The sequence below is a fragment of the Apostichopus japonicus genome, chromosome 17 (assembly GCF_037975245.1).
Source record: "Apostichopus japonicus isolate 1M-3 chromosome 17, ASM3797524v1, whole genome shotgun sequence".
Lineage (NCBI taxonomy): Eukaryota > Metazoa > Echinodermata > Holothuroidea > Aspidochirotida > Stichopodidae > Apostichopus > Apostichopus japonicus.
In genome coordinates, this window is record NC_092577.1 from 6,689,947 (window position 1) to 6,711,522 (window position 21,576).

General features: G+C 36.0%; 1 protein-coding gene across 1 annotated transcript in view; it reads right to left on the bottom strand.

Annotated features, from left to right (window-relative positions):
- The window catches only part of LOC139985115 (NLR family CARD domain-containing protein 4-like), a 373,980-nt gene that overhangs the window by 338,519 nt on the left and 13,885 nt on the right, over positions 1–21,576 (bottom strand). The window contains exons 3-4 of the mRNA XM_071999315.1: positions 19,493–19,625; positions 17,572–19,091 (exon numbers count right to left, since the gene is read on the bottom strand). Of these exons, the coding sequence (XP_071855416.1) occupies positions 17,572–19,091; positions 19,493–19,514 (1,542 nt within the window). The 5' untranslated portion in view covers positions 19,515–19,625. The remainder of the gene's footprint in view (positions 1–17,571; positions 19,092–19,492; positions 19,626–21,576) is intronic.

A 21,576-nucleotide genomic window follows, 5' to 3' on the forward strand; every position in this document is an offset into this window, starting at 1 on the left:
TGAGTTTGTAATAAAGTAGCAGCAATAAAAAATATGAAAACCTCAAAAAGTTTCTGGAAAATAGATTTTTTATAACTTTTAGACACATTTAAGTCTCTGAAATGTCCCGTACGTCACAGTGCAAATAGCTTGGACCTGCCCTTAGAGGGCATTCAAAGATATATGCACTGGCATCCATTAGGGTGGTTAGCACTTGCCACCCCTCCATGGGCTACACTAGGGCCTCAAAATCGCTGTCAGCGAACATTAAAATATCTGACAAGTGAAAATGCCTCAGCCGAAGTCCCAGGGACTCCTACCAGGGCTTAGATTTACCGTATACTTCATAGAATTTCTATTTTTCTCTCTAATATGTATTTACATGCTTTAAACTTAGTAGAAGAGGACAAGAAGTCTCAGAGTTGTTACAGGGCTCTTCAGAAGCACCCGGCTAGGGCTCAGATATATATATTCCACAGGGCAAAATTAGATTAAGTATTTCTATTCCTGACATATCCTCATGTGCTTTAAATTGCTAGCAGTTTCTAAAAACTATGTGAAAATACTGAAGATTTGGAGAGCTTTGCAGTACCCTTGTAAGTCCAGCCACTATAAACAGAGAACACAATTGGAAATACTTCCTACTAATATATATAGCTGTCAATACAGAATTGTCACTTGCTGAGCCAGTCACTGCAGTTGGTTTTAAGGAATCTAATTGGTCTCAAAATTGTTCTAACTTCACCGACTTGAGTACGGTGGCTTAATAGGGAAATTTCACAAGTTTGACTTTTTATCTGATAACTATTTCAACTCAAAATTTTGAGGTTACAAGTGTCTTCATCTGCCAAATTTGTGGAAAGAACTGGCCATATTGGATAGCTATTGACCAGCTGAACAGGGTACTCTATAAACCTTTGGTGATCTTAAATCTGGAAAGAGACCCCCCAGAGTGGTTTAACTAGGTCAATGCAGTCTCCAGGGTCCTTGTGCCATTAAATGAAGAAAAATTATATAAAAACACCCATCCACCAAAGCTGACACACTAAATTAGATACAATTATCTCCCGATGAGTGGAATTCAAAAGACATTCTGTCCTCAGTAGGAAAGAAGGATGCGAAATCTCACAAATTTCTCAGTCAAGCCCAAACCATGCATGGTTGGGTTGTGTGAGGTTTGACTCTCCTTTGAGAGCTCATTTACATCACTTCACAACACCTTTGTATGCCACTTCCACTAAACAACGGAGAGTCCGGTTCAAGTTTGATGGTTTACTGGTTAATTGTTTTTACACTTACCTGGTTATTGGAATCTGAAGTGTACCTTCCTTCCACTGGATTTTTTCTCTGTGAATGTCCATGTATACAGGGTAGTTAGCCAGAGACATACATGTATCTATTTCTGACTGACATTCTCAATATATCCTATCATTAAGACTTAATTTTCATTCACATCATATCCTTTTCTCTTCATTAGGTTAACTTGAATTATCCTGAAGCCAACTATTAGGGGATCACCTATTCCCCCTGTAGTTTAGTTTTGATGGAAGCTTTCACACTGTGCTGAGAAGGAAAATGAATGTTTCATCAGCTGATATTTCCTCCATATGTGATGGTAATCACAATAATGGTTAGTGTAGAACAGTGATAGTAATGTTTCAACAACCTCTGGTAGATTTTATGGATAGCATTGTAGATTAAGGAATACTATTGTTTCTCCATTCACTCTCACTAAAAGAATTTTATATAAAGTTTTAACTCATCCACTCAAAATACAACTGACAGAATTATTCCCTAGTAAGGACATTAAAATGATCGGATTCTTGCTGGATTAATCCAGTACTTGGTATGTTTGAAATGAGCTTGCCATGACACAATAGCTGCCTAAACACCCTCTGGTACATTTTACCATTTACCAAACTGAAATAAAAATTGCCTCCTGAGACTCAAATGAATAAAGTCTTCTAGAACTCCTGACACTCCCAGAATGGTCAGACTGGAAGACCACTTGTTGGTTTCTATGAAAGTAGTTTGGGTTACCTACAAATATGTCTTCTGTTAAGGTATTTATTTTCTTCAGATTAAAACCAAAAACTCGAAATACCAGTTTAGATATTCTAAAATGATGTAGAAACATTAAAGAAGTCAACTCAGTCTGTATTGCTGAGCTATGTGTTAGAGGGATTTGTAATGAACACTCCATCAAACAAACAACAAAACCTTGATCAATTTAGGTATGTCACTCATAGGTCTAGCAACTATGAATATAATCTGAACTTTAATGTACTTTGTTTGTTATGATGTTTATTTACTGTAGTATGGTTGAGTTGACTGGTTTAAGCATTTGCTTAAATGTTAGAAAAATATGATTCAAAACGTAATTGGACAGTACAATGCAAATCACCTCCACCTTTGATATTCATCTCAAAGATGTCTATCATATCAGCTGAAGATGGTGGCTGGGTTTGATTCTCCCTTAATTCTTTGATATTTTTCTCCAAACTACTAATTAACTGTCGCACACCAGTTCTAAGATCCACAATCACATCCTGTGAGGCTAAAGAAGCATTATTCAAATAAGGTGTACACAAAACCAGTGACATTAAGAGCCAGGCACAGTTCCATGCCAATTGTGTCACCAGATCCAATTGTTTAAGTCTTTGTTTATCCAATGTTAAAGTATATCATTCTTTATCACGTATTTCACTGGGCACTTAGCTGACAACTGTAGCCAACACCCAACCCCCACCCTCTCACACCAGGACTGCACAGAACAAAATGTTATGAAATAACAGTATATATCAAATTCTGCAGATATAAAAATATGAACTTTAACTCAATCAATTAAAGTACAATGTCATCATTTCAGAAGTCCTTCAAATTCATCAAGCTACTGTATAGACAGCACAGTGAACCATCGGTTCCTTAATTATGTGACCAGAATCCTTCATCATGTTTTCTTCAGGCTCCATTTTTTTTCAGGGTGGCTTTGTTATAACTCTTGTTTCTCAATTGAATATAAACCAAACTGTGGATTGCTATTGGTATTGCTTAAAGTTTGTATTGAATATACAATGCTTGTCTCAATTTCAAATTAATGTATCTTTATATTCCAATTAGTTTGGTATTAGGTGGAGCTGTACACTGTGGGAAGCATTGTGAGACCTTGAACTCATCGTGTACAGTCTATAGATTTGTATTCTAGTTGTATTAGTTTCTTTTCATTGTTATTATAATTATAACTGAGTAATTTATTTTGAAACTACAGTAGCATACCATATGTGTATAGCTCTGTGTTCTGTGTTTGACAATGTTACATGATAGAATGCTGCTACTTGAAGACCGGGTGATGACAATTTACATTAATAATAACATTTTAACTGATGACCAAATGCATTTTGTTTTTTCTAATCATTAGGTAAACTGGAATTATTCAGTCCTGAGATCAGCCTTTTTAGGGATTTCCATATCCGGATTACAGCCCTTGGAAGAAATGCTTACAGTGTTCATAAGCAGGGTAATGGTTGTATGGTCCACCACCTGATTCTTACCCCACACCTAATGCCCCCTCTTCCATGAGAATACAAGTGTTTAATTGGATATTTTTACTCCATGACTTATTAGATGATCCCTTAAGGAAAATTTCCCTAACGGAAAGTCTATCATCCAGCACCCTCTTCCCCCAACCCCCATCAATTCCAGTCACTGCAAAACAAGACATAACATATGAACAATCTAGTTAGAATACTGCTAAAGGTTGTGTCTTAAACACAGGAATTCTGTGTGACCTCTTTTGTTCAGTGTTTCTCTAACTGTAGCAAATTGTACCATAATTGTTGGTTTCAAGAGGATGAAATTCTGATGCCAAGTACATCTCTAATCTTTATAATCTGACCAATTTAAATGGTCATTAGACATCCATTGTTTCATAATGAAACAGTTTCCTTTCCCGTGTGAGCATATAATGCTAATGAAGGCTTTCTACTGTCATGGTCTCCAGGTTGAGTGGATATTATGTAATTTATGACAAGGTCCACCTATCCCATTATATTAAATATTTGTCATGTATAATGATAGGTATTGAGTATTACACTATGACAAGCAACAGTTTATGATTCTATCACAGAAGATCATACAACACAATATGACAAGCTCTTAGCATGTTATGTCATATGAAATCCTCAATGCATAAGCATTCTTTTATGTTGTTAAAGTTATTGTGCAATTCAGTAATTCTGTTATAAGAGTGTGTTTGGGTAGGGGAGGGGGGTTGCATCAGGTTGCTGTCTATTGGCAAGGTTGGAAACGAAGTTACTGGGAAAGTTGTGATTTCAAGCAAAAATAACAACATAAATGTAATAGAGCAGCCTCTGCTTCACACTGCTATACCCAATATTTGACAAAAGTAATCCAGACCAGTAACTGTGCCTAACTTTGCTATTTGGTGTTCATACAAAGATGAACAACTTCATTGGACTGCTGCACCAAATAATGCTAAAAGTACCAAATAAGAAAGTGTGCTGATCAATTTAGTCTAATCCAAAGGATAGCAAACATGTTAGCAATGTTAGCCTATTATTTTGTTTTGGATAAATTTTCAATAAAATGACTGAACTTGCAATTATAGAGTTGTTTCAGGGACACAGAATCATTATAGCATCAGCTTGTGCATCTGTGAGCAAATAAATAACTGTTAGGTAAATATTAAAAAGGCAAACTCAATAACAAAGGTTTCATTGTTTGCATTAAAACATCTAGTTCTGATATTCTCAATATACAATATTCTTATTGTCTTTGTCTTTATCTCCTCGTTCGGTAAATGTGGATTAATCAGTCTTGAGATGATCTTTGGGGGTCACCTAATGCAGATCTTGCACAGAATGGTTAACAATATATAGCTGATGGTAATGGTAAGTGTATAATTAGTGTATAGCAGGACAGGTAAATTGGGTGGTAGTTATAATTAGATTTGAGTCTGGATAGAAAGTGATTTTGTTACTGTCTAATCTTGGTGGAACAGTGATTGTTTTGAAACTTGCTTGATCAACAGACTCCCTAAGGGCCTGTTGGGGTCACCTAATGCAGATCGTGCACAGAATGGTTAACAATATATAGCTGATGGTAATGGTAAGTGTATAATTAGTGTATAGCAGGACAGGTAAGTTGGGTGGTAGTTATAATTAGATTTGAGTCTGGATAGAAAGTGATTTTGTTACTGTCTAATCTTGGTGGAACAGTGATTGTTTTGAAACTTGCTTGATCAACAAACTCTCTAAGGGCCTATGGGAAGATAAGGTAATACTCAGTCTTTACAGTGTCGCCACACCCCTATGTATTAACCAGCCTCACTTCCACAAAAATGTAGTGATGTACCTACTTGACATTATATCCTTTTGATATAAGCACAAGATTTGCTGAGGCTAAGAAATATATAAATAATTTAATATTAACCCTGTAAATTGCCTCAGCAAGTGAGTCAGTGTGTTTTACTATGATCACACTGTCTGAAGCCTATGTGCTTCCACTTGCTTAATGTTACATATGTAGCAATTAAGTCTTTGTTAAATTAAATGTAGAATGACTAACTAGAACCATATCTCCTTTTTTCATTCTAACATTTCCTACCTACCCCTCTCAGTGCATCAAAAACTCAAGAAATTGATATCAAATTTAAATCTGAAGATAATCTAGTCTTTATGCCATTTGTCAATGAGCTATATAAGAAGGGATTGCAAGTGGAAGTCTTTGGTTGGTTTACTGTAATGTGTGCATATGTTGCTCTCAGTCAGTAATACAAGACACGCATATAGCTTCTGGACTACATGCATGTCCTCAGAGTAAAAACCAAAGTAATTCAGATTTCCATTCTTACCCATTGTTTAATAGTGTTGATAGATTCTCTTAATGTGTTCTGTCTAAAGATGTACATTATTTTCACTTCAGCTATAGTACTACTGGCCATTCAAGAGATATTTCCAGCAAACGCAAGCACATGTGCTTTCTACATTTATTTTCTGTTGCAAAACTATGGAAGATAGCTCACAAATTTAGTAGAAAACTTCCAGCAATTGTCAAAAGTTGTTTTATTGGCGTGGGAAGGAGGGGGGGGGGGCTTCAAAACTCTTCGGATGTAGCATCAGTTACCACTACAAGTGTTGTAATTAACTAATTGTATTGATTACCTCGGATACAAAACATATTCTTAAAAAGCAGCTATGGTGCTTTGAATAATGATATTAGTCATGTGCTGTTAGCTATGTCAGTCCAACCAACCCAAAAATAAAAACAGAAATAGAAATAGAAAACAACATATATGCTGCCCTTAGAATACAGCTATACAAATATTCATATTTATAAGACACAAGGAAATACATCGATGTCTGTTACAAAAATGATCACAGACCTGATGAATATTTACCTTGATAAATCTAGTGAATGGAAAGTTGAGTTATTTGTATTTTCTCTCTAACCTCCAGATGATACAGTTATCAACATTTCTTTGGTACATTTCTTCCAAGAAAGTCAAGTGGGAACACATCACTGCTCACCTAACTCCCTTTGTGAATGAGAGTCTGATGAGTCTTCATATAATAATTTCTCAACAGTCAGTTTGTGAAATGGTAATGGTTTGTGTTGATACCTTCTGATCAAATCTACAGGCCATATGTAGGTGAAGACAGCTTGCCTATTTAGTTTCATAAATGATATTAAATGCACTGTTTAAGATTCCACTTGTTTAATTGTGTAGAGGTAATAACATTTAATAACATTAATTACTATATGGTAGTATTGATGGAAGATTTCTCTAAAGTGGAGCAGTTACGAAAACATTCCTAAATTATCAGTTAATCAGAAAACTTTCGAGAAAATAAAGATTGCCCACATGCCAGGCAATCCAAGTTGTTGTATTATGTACCTTGGTCTGATCATGGATGTGTTTGGAATAAAGAAACTATGAAGTATCAAGTCTTTGAAGTTAAATGTATATTGCCACCTGTAATCTTGGTATTGTTTTGACGCATTAATACAATAAATCAGATGAGAGCGAATGAATTAGGGATACTCCAGGCATCTGCTACCAGTAATTGATATCTTTAGATCTTACATCCCCATATAACTAGTATTGCCAGTAGTCATAGCTTTGGAATAACTTTTGAATATTCATGAAGCCATGAAATTGCCATGTTCACTGCTATCCTAGATATGACCTAAGTAACATTTTACTCTTTTACTCTTTTCATTGCTCACAGGAAATTGTTCTTAACTGCACATATTAATGTTGTATACATTGGCAAGATTTCAGGTTGCATTACACAAATGTAGTAATAATGATGATTGACCCATCACTAGCATGGATGCAGGCCAAATGCCCTGCCCCCCCCCCCCCCCCCTCCGCCCCCACCCATCCCCCAAAATATCAAATCGAGACAGAGGGTACAGCAGGGATGCAACCATGTATTATTCGTGGGGACTAAAATCAAGATAAAAAAATCAAAAAGGAAGGAGTGATCCCTCACTTTGAGAAACAACTTTTACAATACATTTCTGAAGTGCAATATATGAAGATATAACATGTATATGCAGTACAACATACAGTTGATAAATCTTCAAGATTGTTTCAAGAGTGACAAAACATAGCACATGTTTGAATCTATGTACAGTACCCTTCATGTTTTCAAATATCTAAATGAGCGGGGCACAGCCCTCCTCTTCACCCCTCCTCATCTGGACAACATGCCCATGTTACCCACTCCCACTGCAAAAAGGTGGTCAAGCTCCCGGGGTAGAGCCCATTTTGTGACATGATACAATAAGGCAACACTTGGACCTTCAACCAGCCTTTCCTTTCACCCTTCCTCCAAAATCCAAATTATAACAAGTGAAAGCAAAAACTGTTTTGATGTCTTATTGACAGACTTATACCAAAGGAGATGTTATTTATTAGAACCTGAGATGTAGTTGTTCCTCTTTGGTTAACAAGATATTGCAGATATAGGTCACCTTATTTATTCTCATTTTGTTTGGAATGCACAAAATATATTTCTTTCCAATTCTTGGTACATTGGTATTGTGCTTTGCTACAAGCTACAATCTTTCTGTGAACATTTTGTTGATATGCTGCTGTATTGCTGTGTATGTTTTGTACATTAAATAACCAAAGCCTATTCACCTTGTTAACCCCAAACGCAAATTGTTTTGATCCCATCACGAAATACTCCCTCAGTGGAAACAAATATACCTTGATTTTATCCATTATATTATTCATTGGTTACATATATTACACTAAGCCATTCTTTTGTTTTACAACTTTGAGAACCCAATCTCCCATAATGACAAATATTTATATTGTAAAGATTGCATAGCACAGTCACATACAGTAGTATCGAATCTGCTAGAAAAGGTTAGATAGTAATGGCACTTTCTATCTTTGTAGAGTTTGTTATGTTTCTTTATTCAGTTTTTTTTTGTAGATTCAGACATACCTCTATTCAAGTCTTCAGTCTATCACTGATGTAGTATCTAACGCTGACATTCCAGTAGAGAGGACTTTTCTTGTTTGTGTGAGATGTGCATTTTTAGTATCTCTAAGTTAATAGTCATTGATGGATTTATATCTTTTAGTGGTATGCTTTATGTTACACCCTTCCCCTTATGCTCATCTTTGTTTCATAATGATTTTTCTTCATTTATGATTGTTAAATGTAACAGTATTCCATATTTCATTGTCAGAATATGCTATGATAGTTCGCTGACTATATAGTTGCTTAAATGTGCTATATTATTAATATTAATCGAAAAATCTAATAACTACGTTACTATCTCTTTTTTCTTTTTCTTTTTTTTTGCTGGGGTAGGGGGGTGAGATGTTGGCGGGGTGGCATGATGTGTAAAAAAGTTGTTCAAATATGTGCATGTAATAAATGTAGTTATGCTGTGTAATGGGTTGATTGGCATGCAGTACATAGTATGTATAATGGGTGGATTGGCATACATGGTATGTGAAATGGGTTGATTGGCATACACAATATGTATAATGGGTTGATTGGCAAATATGGTATGTATCATGGCTTGATTGGCATACAGTACAGTACATGGTATGTATAATGGGTTGATTGGCATACATGGTATGTATAATGGGTTGATTGGCATACATGGTATGTGAAATGGGTTGATTGGCATACACGGTATGTATAATGGGATGATTGTCATACACGGTATGTATATATTGGGTGGATTGGTGTACATGGTATGTATAATGGGTTGATTGGAATTTATAATGGGTGGATTGGAATAAAAGGTATGTATAATGGGTTGATTGGAATTTATAATGGGTGGATTGGAATAAAAGGTATGTATAATGGGTTGATTGGCATACATGGTATGTATAATGGGTGGATTAGCATACATGGTATGTATAATGGGTTGATTGGCATACTTGATATGTATAATGGGTGGATTGGCTTTCATGATATGTAAAATAAGTTTAGGTCAGGTGACCATGCTTCTGATGTCATAATATTAGTTATGTCACAATGACTGTTTAAAGTAGGTAAAGCTTTGGTCAGTCAAAAATGTTGTCAGCTTATTTTTTACTTTCTTATCTCATATTTTTAGTATCGACAGAGAGAGATATATCGGTAGCAGAACCTGTCCAGTTGTTGTCCAATCCACAAGATTTCTCTTGTGAAACATTTCCTAAATAATATTGTAACTTAAAAACTCTCCGATGCTTGCCAAGCACCGGACGGGCATCACTTTACAAACTTAAGAGATGCCTTGTGCGTTGTATCTGACCCGTTGATTTCCATTAACCCTATATCAACATTATTATCATATTCTTTGTTTCTGTTTATACTTTTCTATGTTCTTTTCTGGTCATTTCGCCGTCATATTTCTGCATTATTATATATGGTTTTATTTCTAATTCTATCAATACTGCTGTAGTACAATGTTGGTCTTCGTAATAAATAGAAAGAATGGTAGTTGTGTTATAAACAATGCTTCCTCAAGCTGCTGAGTGATAAATATATTAATGAAATCTGAATGGTGTGTAGCGCCACAGGCTGTATACATCGGTTCTGTCCATGACGTAGGCCCAACCTTGCCAATTCATATTCGCCTTAATAAACCGAAAATTAACGTGAAAGGTAGTATGAAACCTAAATGACTGAAAATACAATGAATTTCAAGGACGGGTAGTTAAAGCTATTATGTATTAATACTCTTTCATGTTTATGTATATAATTACTCATGAGATGCTGATTATTTTGTGTTTCACGTTAAACGTAAATCCTTTTTTTTTTTATCATTCCAGCCAGTTTTCCGTTGTTCATTTATACGTAAAATATAATCCAGCTGAACTTAAACGTGTGAGTTGTTGTAGTTTTTTTATTCCTTGCCGAAGGCCGAAGGAATCTATGCGATGGTGATGGCGTGTGTGTATGGGTGAATATGTGTGTGTGAATGTGACATTTTGGCTCGAAAACACAATCTCCAAAATCAAAGATGCTTGAACATCTTGGTGTGTGGGTAGCCCTTTGTGAGTAAATGCTTTCTATTTTTTTTATGGAGGTCAAGGGTCATTTGAGAGATTACCAGAGGTCATAAAAAAAGGCGAAAAAATTGTAAACACTGTATCTCAAGAAGTAAAATATGCTTGAACTCTTAACTTAGACTGTTAATTGACCTAGAATAGCAAATCATCTGTATTGTTTTTCATGGAGGTCAAAGGTAATTTGGTGTCACCAGAGGTCAAAGGCTGTAAACCATGTAAACACGATATCTCAAGATGTGAAAGTTGCTCTAACCATAAACTTAGTATTTTGGTAGTTCTTAGTAATTAATTGTTCTCAATTCATTTATGGAGGTCAAAGGTCATTTTGGGTCTCCAGAGGTCAAATGCTGCAAACATTTTAAACAGGATATCTCAAGAAGTGAAAGTTACTTGAATTTTAAACTTTGTTTTTTTGGTAGACCTTGGTGAGCAGATGCTCCCTTTTGGTTTTCATGGAGGTCAAAGGTCGTTGAATGTAAATTGTTGGTTACAGTCAGAATAATGTTATGCAGAATATGTTGTACTACTACTTCGTATGTAGAGTACTAGTTAGAATTGAAATCTAAACCATGCTACCTATGAGTACATTTTGTTATAATCAAACAGTATATTGCTCCCAAATTTCTCAAAGAACAGTTTGATATTCAGCTGTTGACTTACCCCTCTCGTCTCTCTTAGGCCTGTTTGTCTGTACTGTTTGTCTGATGTTGTTAGTATTTGCATACAATGTAATATTTGTACACAGTTTCCATAGTACACTGCAGTGAGCCTATATTTCACTCGATGTAAGATGAAACATGTGACACATAGCATGGAGACATGTCACGTGCTCTGTAACATCACAACTGTTGTCACATGGAAATGTCTTCAACATTAGTGGAATGACTAGAGATGGGGGGGGGGGGGGGGTGGGGGTACGGTGTGATGGTTATAAAGGGTGTCTGTTCTACCTTTCCTAACATTCAGCGCATAGCCCTGTACACGCAGCAGTTAGTATCATGGAATAGGGTGGCGTGGAACACGTATTGTTCTTGAGACGTTAATTATTAATAACACAAATTAAAGGTGATATTCGTTGCACCGACAGGCTGAATACATTGAGTGTCAAAGGGAGGGATGTGAGTCGGAAGGGGTGGCTGGAGGGTGGGGGGTGCATTATCACATCTTCCACAGTTCACTTGTTAGATCAAGACATACAGTTTGTGGCCTTCTTCATTGTACTTTAAGACATTACTGGGTCATTCGGCTGGATCTTTTGTTAGCGAAACAATGCGTTTTCATCAAATGATCGATTTTTAATTAGATTCATATTTTCAGTTTACGTTTGGTGTCGACATTTCTAGATAAACGTCAAAACTTCATGATAAACGTTTCAATTTCGATAAAGCTTCGAAAGTTTGTGATATCAGTTTAAATTGTTCTATAAAAAAAATAACAAATATCAGAGATAAAACCACACAATTTCAACATGTAAAGTCATTTTTTTTTTCGGGAATTATAGTCGAAAGTCGAGGTAAGCAAAGTAATTTAGACAAAGCATCTTTTAACATAATTTTCTGTGATCAATGTCCCTTCTGAGCCACCGTAATACCCTTACAAATTATATTGCGTACTTTCTAATAACAGTCGGAGCAGATGTTGTCACCTGGTACAGCTAAAACCAGCAAAAAGGAAACCTAGACAATAATGTTCATAAAAATTATGATAAATTATTTTAAGCAACAAATTTTTTGTCAGCAGCATATTCCAGTGATTTCCAGAAAGAAAACGACACCTGCTTTCCCTTTTTACATATCAGAATATAAGAAAAGGGGACTTTTGAAACAGGGTTTCCCGTTCTGTAGTTGTGTTTTTTTTCCTTCTTAATATAAATATCCTTCTTTGCGTACAGTATCTATATATCGTTATCATAAACTTATTTTATGTATATTAACATATTTTTTTCACATCTAACCTACCTTTCGTAATCAGGAACTAGCTTGCCTACAGTTATCGATGTTTACTTAGCCTGCACCACAAACTAAATTTAGAACGTACCTTACTACCATTGTATGACAGTCACTGTTTACACAACAAACAAATATAAATATCAACGATAAAGAAGTGTACCCCGTGGTATCGTATAATTGTTTCATAGTTAGTTCATGTTATCATTTTTACGATATATGACTAGATATCTTTACAGTTGAAGATAAGATGCTTCACTTCCATTACGTATTAAATCATCTAGTGTAAAAAAAATGGATAACGAAGATGTATTTTTTTCTCATTGGGAAAAGAGGAACATATTCTAGATGCGTCTCGATCAACTTTTTAGGGCAGCTTTAAAGGGCCATGCAGATAAAAAATATCTTCTCCCTAATAAATTGGTATTTCCTAGAACAAATAACAAAATGAAATTCCGGAGCTGACAGCATCGATTAGTTTCATTCCAGTCATCTAAACGGCATATGACACAGACTTGATACACCCAAGCAGCATAAGTCACATACACAGATGTCGTGTATGGAAGGTAAATGATACAATCAGTCTGCATATGTGATAAAATCTAAAAATAACTAGAACAACTGTAATATGCCGGTTCGACGTTTGTTCCTTTGACGTAGACCAAAGCTAGGCTATACTTATAAAAGTACTCTAGCTAGCATGCGACTGCAAGAAAATTATAACTAAAACCATCACAGATTAACCGGACAACCAAGCTCATTAACGGTTGTCAATCACGACGAACACATGGACGTGACAGAGAATACCCAGTCCTGGACAATGCTTAGTCAATTGAACAACAAGTTAACATTACTGTATCCTCGTCATAGAAATTCAGCTAGGAAGAATGCACAGTTTATCGCCATTTGTTTAAGAAGTGGAGGCTTGAATGAAGTGATGGCGCTATGTGGTGTACGGCAAAAAACCAGATCATTTGTAAGTCTTCACATATACATTGTGCATTCGACTTCGAAACTGAATTTGATTATACCCGCTTTTTCTGAAAGAGAAGGTGTACTTTGCACAACAGAGACATGTTATGGCGACCAGTGTGGTAAGTACTATACTCCTGATTTTATAACTTTGATTTTTTTTCTCGCCCTTATAATGACTCGAGTAAGTGGAGTGTTTGTGCAACTTTTAATGTCTGGAAAGGGTAATTTCCGGTATCTGAGAGGCACATGACAAACATTTGTCTTGCTTGTATTATTTCAGTGCTCCACTCAAATAGTGACATAGCCTAATTGTCCCTTAAAAATGCCGTGAAAATGCAACCCTCAATCCTCCCCACCCTCTCCCCTCACACACCTCCTTTTGTGTAATACTTCCATATTAGTCTGTGCATGCATTTACCAGTTTAGTGTTAATGTTGCAAAGTTGGTAGCTGCCTATTTTCCTATTATTGAATTGTCAGTGATAACCCCGGGACATCATAACCGTCATCCAGTGGCGGACTGACCACACGGGCATTTGGGCAATGCCCGGTGGGCTGGGGAGCCTGGTAAAAATTACATTATATTTTCACAGTAGGCCTACATAATAGAATACAGACGCGCTGTGTAGAAATATATTTTTAACTGTGGGAATCAGCTCATGAAATTACCATGTTAGTTAGCCTGTAAGTTCGTAACAAAATAACGTGTTATTGGCAACCCGTCCGTGCTAATGGATATTATTTAGGTTTTTTTTTTCATTTTCGTCAAGCACGTTGTCACAAAATGCTTGAAAAACTAAAGGAAATCCAGTCTAAAACATATATGTTTGTCTTTTTTTGTTTACGTTTTAACTTTCCTCAGCTTAATCAAGTGTTGCTTCTGGAAAATTATTGTTGGGTTAATTTGAAAGGATTATTGTAACCTAAAAAATTGAGAAATATAGCAACATTTTGCATCTAGGCATTCCTTAACTTCAAAAACATCTCAATGAGGAAGGGTCACCCCTCCCCTTAGACCCCTCCCAGGGCGGCGATCACTATGTAAGTAGCATATCAATGAATGATGGGCCGGTCTAGGTGGAAAATGCCCGGGCCGGTTTTAAGACCAAGTCTGCCCCTGCCGTCATCCCATGTTATTCTGGCACTTGGATCTATCAATATGGCTAACTATATCCAGGGTCCAGTGAATAATAATAATACAGCAGCTTAACAGACGACACCAGTAAAGTACTTAGATTCCTATGTAATTGCTTTGACTATCGCTTCCTAAGAATTATCTGTGAAACTACAGTCCACTGCTACATTTTTGGCACCCAAATGCGGCATTCTCCCTACTTCAATTTATATGATCCTCGCCTAGTTAGCGAAATTTTACGAACACACAGTGATTTACACCGAAAGCCTAATTCACGATGTCTCATAACGAATACAATGTAGGTATTAGTCATCATCCAAAACACGTAATATACGTACGGAGCCGCTACATGTGGAAACTAACTATGACTTTGTATAGTATATAATGCCATGACATTACGGGATAGATGTTCGTCGTGCCCGAGATTACCAAATAAAACAGAGTCATTGCGGATAAATACGATTACCATTTGTTGCTTGCAACTTTCTTGCAGGATGTTTTTAACTAAAATGCGTTCAAATGTTACATATCTTGTTTAATTTGAGAATAATGAAACCAAAATACAGGATTTTACGTATTGTTTTGAAGAAGTATGCTACTCAAGGAGATCTATTTTCTTTACTTGTGCAGAATTAATGTTCGCCGCCACAACTCTTTGCATATCTGGGTCTGGATTGTTTCCTGCGTAACAACCTGTGATATTGAGATTGCTATGAAGAATGTACGTTGAGCTGGCTTTCACTAGCCAGCCATGTATATGATTGAACGGGCGAGTAATCCAAATATTGGAGCGAGCATGCGCACTACAATAAATATGACTCTACCCCTGTACTTCCACCAGGGGTTCTCTGATGATAAACCAAACAACACTTTTGTGGCCCCGTTCAAACCTCGCAGACCCTTATGCAAAATACATAATTCACTGTTTCGCGGCCAGTTTTTAAGTGATGCAGTTATTTTTTAATGTTGGAATTAAAGAAATAAATACGTGTTTGTACTGGTTGTAAATCAAAAGCAAACGTCGAACAAATTGACTAATACGGCTATTACAAAACCAGAGGCTAACTTAAATGATGAATTTAGGCACTTGGAATGTTATATGGAAATGTTGTTGAACATTAAAACACACTGCTGACAGTCCAGGTTGAATTTCCATTACACTTTTACTGTAATAGAAATGAATAAAAATAAACAAGTGAATTCCATGAATAAAAGTGCCTTTACAATGTACCTTAATACTGTCGACTGTTAGTTCCTCAGATACATCTCAAAAACTCATTGGAAAACAACACTGTTATGGCAAATAAAGGATATGTCTACCCTAGATTACAATAAGGGATATGTCTACCCTAAATTACAAGAAAGGATATGTCTACCCTAGATTACTTTAGGGGATATGTTTACCTTAGATTTTAATGAGGGATATGTATACCCTAGATTACTATAAGGGATATGTTTACCTTAGATTTCAAATTCTACCTAGAGTTACCCTTTAAGACAATATTTTACTGATAAGTGAGCATTAGCCTGTTTTATCGCCATGCAGTGTCCAATACGTTGATAGGAACATCCTACGTCAATAAATCACTAATTTCGAAATGTATGAAACTATTGTTACGTTGGGGTGCTCCGGCTCAATTTGTTCAGGGCTCCGTTATTAAATAAGTGTAATTAACTGCAGATGAAGAGAAACTCCAGACATATATATAATTGTAGAAAATAAGCTTGATTTATTCTGTGTTGATATTGTGGCTGGAGTGCAAATCCAGAATAGTGTATCTGACCTACACTTTCTGAAGTCTGGAATGCTAGTCTACAGTATTTAATTCATTACAACTTACTGTGAAGGGGCAATAACCTCTCTCTCTCTACTAGCGATATCATTAAAACATTTATAAAAAATATATATGCTCAAGGGGGGGGGGGGCCTCCCCCATCCTCTGTAACCGGTTGTCATCCGTGGTTAAGCATGAATATTCGATAGAATTAAGACAAAGGGGGTTTCTACGAATATGATGTGGGTAAGGGGTGGATAAACTCGGGAGCAGGAAGTAAGTAGTTACTATTAGGAACAGAGGCATGAAAGCACATGCTTAAAGTAATATGATGGGGATATAACTACATACTACATTATATCCCTGTGGGAATTTTGCTAAAGAATTGAACTGAAGTGACATGCCTCTTTGTCTTAAGAGTAACTACATACTACATCACACTATATACCCTATCAACCTTCCTGCAGCGTCAATTTCAAGATACCCATACGAAAACTCGAATATACCGTGGAATCAATCTACACTGTTACCTTGTTCTTTGTGCATGATTGAGTGTTGCATAGCATTTCAGTTTGAATCATTTTTTCACCTCTACTACAGGTTTCACATAACTACCGGGGAACGGTATTGAATCTCATGTTCCTTTCCACGTTTTGTAGAAGGCCATGTTGAGAAGTGAATAAAGCAAATTGTTGTACGGGCTTGTGTAGATTCGATCAGAAATCTCTCAGTTGTGGCGTTTATTGCATTAACTCTTTGGAGTTTACAGTTTGGTTTTCTTTACATAGTTTAGAGATCTGAATCGTGTATTTATGAACGAATGGAACGCTGTCTGTCTAGATTATCTGAGACATGTATTTCAGTAGACTTAATTCTCGAACTATCTTTGCTAATACTTCCAATAGGTTTGAATGATATCTCATAACGAAACACTCATCGATGGAACCAGATTTATATGATGTAAAACAATACATTGATAATTTGTGACTTTCTCTTGGCGGGCTGTGGAGTTTAATGTAATATACATTTATTTAGATTTGTTTGTCGCTGAATTTAATGTTAACATTCATAAAGTGGATTTTTTTTCTAATTATGTTTTCGATATTGCTTTTTGTATATTTAGTTAATCAATCAACATCATGTTCTTTTGGTATAGTTGACAGAAACTAGCGTAACAAAACTGTTTTCATATGATGAACATACTTACATCAAATCTAGATGCAATCTCCAAGAGCTGGATGGTGGATCTCTGAAGAAGCTTGCTGTGGTTGTTCCAGATCTGAACTTGCTTTGAACATAGATCCCTGACGGTGTCCTTGATTCCATCTACCTCACCAGTTTGCTCCAGGATGCAGAGGATGGCAAACTTATCACCGTCTTTCCTGCTCTTCAAGTATTCGATTATTCTCTTCCCAACTGCTGGGCTAATCCCACAGGTAAATCGATAGAGGTACTGAAGATTAAATGGATCCACCTTATCAAGAACAGTCTTCAGCTCAGATGCATTTCTTGTAGCAGCTACAATTTCTACCAGTCTGAAACACGCAAACCATTCACAGAATAGTTGATGGTAGAACCTTAAGTCAGTCCTTGTCTGTATGTCTGTAGTAGAAGTCTGCTCGTTTGTCTCAGCAGACACTTCTTCCTCTACCAAGATACCTACTGCAATATAATGTTGACAAAACCCTTGACCTAGTCGTGTACAGAGTGCATCCTTACGCCATGATAACTGTTTGTTTTCACCGCAGAGACCTTCAAATGCTACTTTACTCAGTTCGTCGTGTTCACTTTCATGTTCACTCATGTGTTCCTTTGCGTGTTTGTCCAGTGATTTGTTCCTCATGTGACTATAGAAACATTTAATCATGTAGCGAAAGAAACCGGTAACTGACTTAAATTTCTGAAAATGTGTCTTTTCGTGGGTCATGTGAGAAAACATTGCAAATAAGAGAGGTACTTGACAAAGGTCATCCAAAATCGGGTTTGCTTTCAAAGCGCGCTTAATTTTAGCGACGCTTTTTTCGTCTTCCCCAGTAACAGCCTTGCGAATGTACTGGTCACGTGCTTTTTCGTCAAAGCCAACTAACCTAACATATTTTGTGTTTGATTTGTCATAGTCCTTCGGCAGATATCTGGTAGTCAGCGTGACGTCAATATTCCCAAACAGATTCCTCGTAATGATACGTCCTACGTCACTTCCGGTAGCTCCGTCCCTATCGGGAAACTCATCATACCCGTCCAGGAGTACCTTAACAGAAGAACAACTTTCAATGATATTTTTAATATCAGAAGATTTGATACGAGGATCGTTTGGTGCTAAGAACAGTTTAATTGCTTGATATATAGATATCTTGCTGTTCAGCTGCCTCAACCGGAGAAGAATTAGAATCTCTACGTCTTTAAAAGGTGAATCCTTTACACCGTTGCACCAATCATAGGCGAGCTGTAGGGTCACTGTTGACTTACCATACCCGGCTTCTGCTTCTATGATGCGCCGTTTGGCTTTCATTCGAGGGTCTCTGAAGATATCTTTGTACGAGTCCACACGTACCCATGTTCCTTCTTTCTCCTTCGTCGCTCCTTTAACAATGTAGATCTCTGTACCGCCCTCAACGAATACCTTGTCAACACAATATAGTCTGTCCTTGATGTACGGTATGGGCTGGATTGCGTCATACTGTAGTTTATACCTTCTCTTCAGAGAACTGATGAGTATGGCCTTTTTGTCTGAAAAAAAATTGGCAAAATTTGATTTGTAAACATTACTTTTTGGTCAATAAAATTGGGGCGGGTCAGTGCTTATATATAAACTGGAAACAATTATGGCTGGCAATCTGTTTGAAGTCGCTGTGAACGACAACATTATACCAGTAAAATCGGAGTAATATGCAATTTTATATCGATTTATATGCGTTTATATCTACATATAACAATTCCAACTGGTTAGGTCAAATTAATAAGGTAGAAACAAAACAATGAAAACAATAAAAACAATCACGTTGCACTCTCGATCATACTCTGTAAGAGTAATTACAATGCTGAGGCTTAGATCCTTATCAATGTTTATTTTAAACATCAGCTTTCTTATGCTTAAGTTACTAATACAAAACTATGTAATTACAACAAACCTTGTACTGTTAGACGCTCCATCGATTATGACGTCACAACAACTTTCGTGACTGGTTGGCGGGATAAACTTTGGTCTTCACTTTTCTTTTCCTTTGAGTGATATTATCCATGATTATCTTTCAAAGCGATGATCTGTTGAATATATATTGATACAGATTGCATGGTTAAAACTAACTTAAAACAAAATTATCATATATCAATGTGTAATTATATAAGTCAACAGAGCCAGTCACTTTACCAACAGGTCTCTGGCTCGACAAAGATTACATCAAAGGTGAATCTCTCCTTATCTCTTATTTACTGTTTATTGTTTACACAAAACCTCGACCTTTAAAGTAATCTAATATTAACCTGCCCTGGAAAAATTCATTTTTCTGTTTTGTTATCAGTATTTAAGATATCTTTTAAGAATGTCACCTACAGGTCGCCAGTTTAGATGGCGGGCTTCACAATTATTGCGAGGCTCTCTCTTAATCGTAGATACGACGGTTATGCATTTGCATGTTAAAGAATCTGTTTGAGTAAATTGTTATTATTCTATCGATGACATCAGATAAAACTGTAGTCAATGTTCATTGCAAAAAGTTCGTTAAAAAGCTGTTTTCTTTTTTAAACATTTTCCAATTGGTCTTTAATGTGTATTATGCAGCAAAACAAAGCGCGCACGCGTGACGAAATTTTTAACGTTGAGGATCGAATCAAATTTGTTAATTATTCCCTCAGTAACCTTTATTTGATTAAATTAAAGAGAAAGATGACACAATGTTATCAATACACATACTTGTGTATAGTATTAGCCTACCAGGGTAAACTTGTGAGCCTAAGTTAAACTGCTGCTTCAAGCGGTACGACTGAATTTCGGGCAGAGGAAATTAATTGTTTCGGTTCCTTGATGAGCCAATTAGGTTTAATCTCAAATTATTTATATTTGTCCACTAATTTCAGAAAAATAACATTTACGATGTTTTGTTCTGGTCACTAGGATAAAGCAAAATACATCAGTCACATGATTGCTTACCTACAAAGACAAAAATCCATAAATATAAGTTATATTAATAAACTTAACCTTTTCATTCTATTGTTTTAATATTAATATTCTTCCGGATTATTAGGAAGTTTGTAGAATTGAAACATACAGTTATGTTTCACAGTGGTTTTACTGAGCTGATAGAACCACATTCCCACCTGGTAAGCATATTCTAACTTATTCAATGTTCTCTTTACTTCCCACATATATGCCTAACTTATACCATGTTCTATGAACTTCCCACTAGATTTATCTTAGAAAAACTTATTCAATTGTCCATATATTTCATACATCATGTATACCATGTTCCATACGGATAGAAAGTAAGACAACTGCATCTCTCTCAGGAATTTAGTTGCAAGCTCAAAACAAGCCTGTTCCTTGAGGAATCTTCTAAATTATTTCCATATCTCATTCATTCATTTAATTTAGACCTAAGCCCAAAGGCGTAACTCCTGCTATGAAAGTATTACAATTCTAAATGTCTGTTTCGACAGGACTCACTGTTAGTATATTTATGATCTGATCTGACAGCAATAAAGTGAAAGGATAGCACATGTTCTGACTGGAAGAGATATGTTGTAGTTGCATGAATGAACTTTTAAATAACCAGGACTTACATAATAAGAGTTTGACGAACATGAGCTTAAAATTCTTCCCTTCAAATGAATGAAATATTACAATCGACATTGAAATATGATCATACAGACATGGATTATAATTCTTATAAATTGAATTGCCTTCAAGACGCCATGTTTATATAGAAAGCTGTTGTCATCATTTAACATAAACCTATTTTATTAACGATGTGTTTAGTATATATCAGTACATAAATAGCTTCACATCATTACTGTCTCCTGTACGTTACTTACCAGTATACGATCATCGCTTTGTGGGTTTATCATCCAGAGTAAAATTTAATTCTAGAATCCTTTTATCATTTAATAACAGATTTCACGAAAAAAGGACATATGGAAACAGGAATGAAGAACATAAAATTGACAAGATGGCGTCGTGTTGGTCATGTGACGTTCTAATATACGAACCTGGATGCTA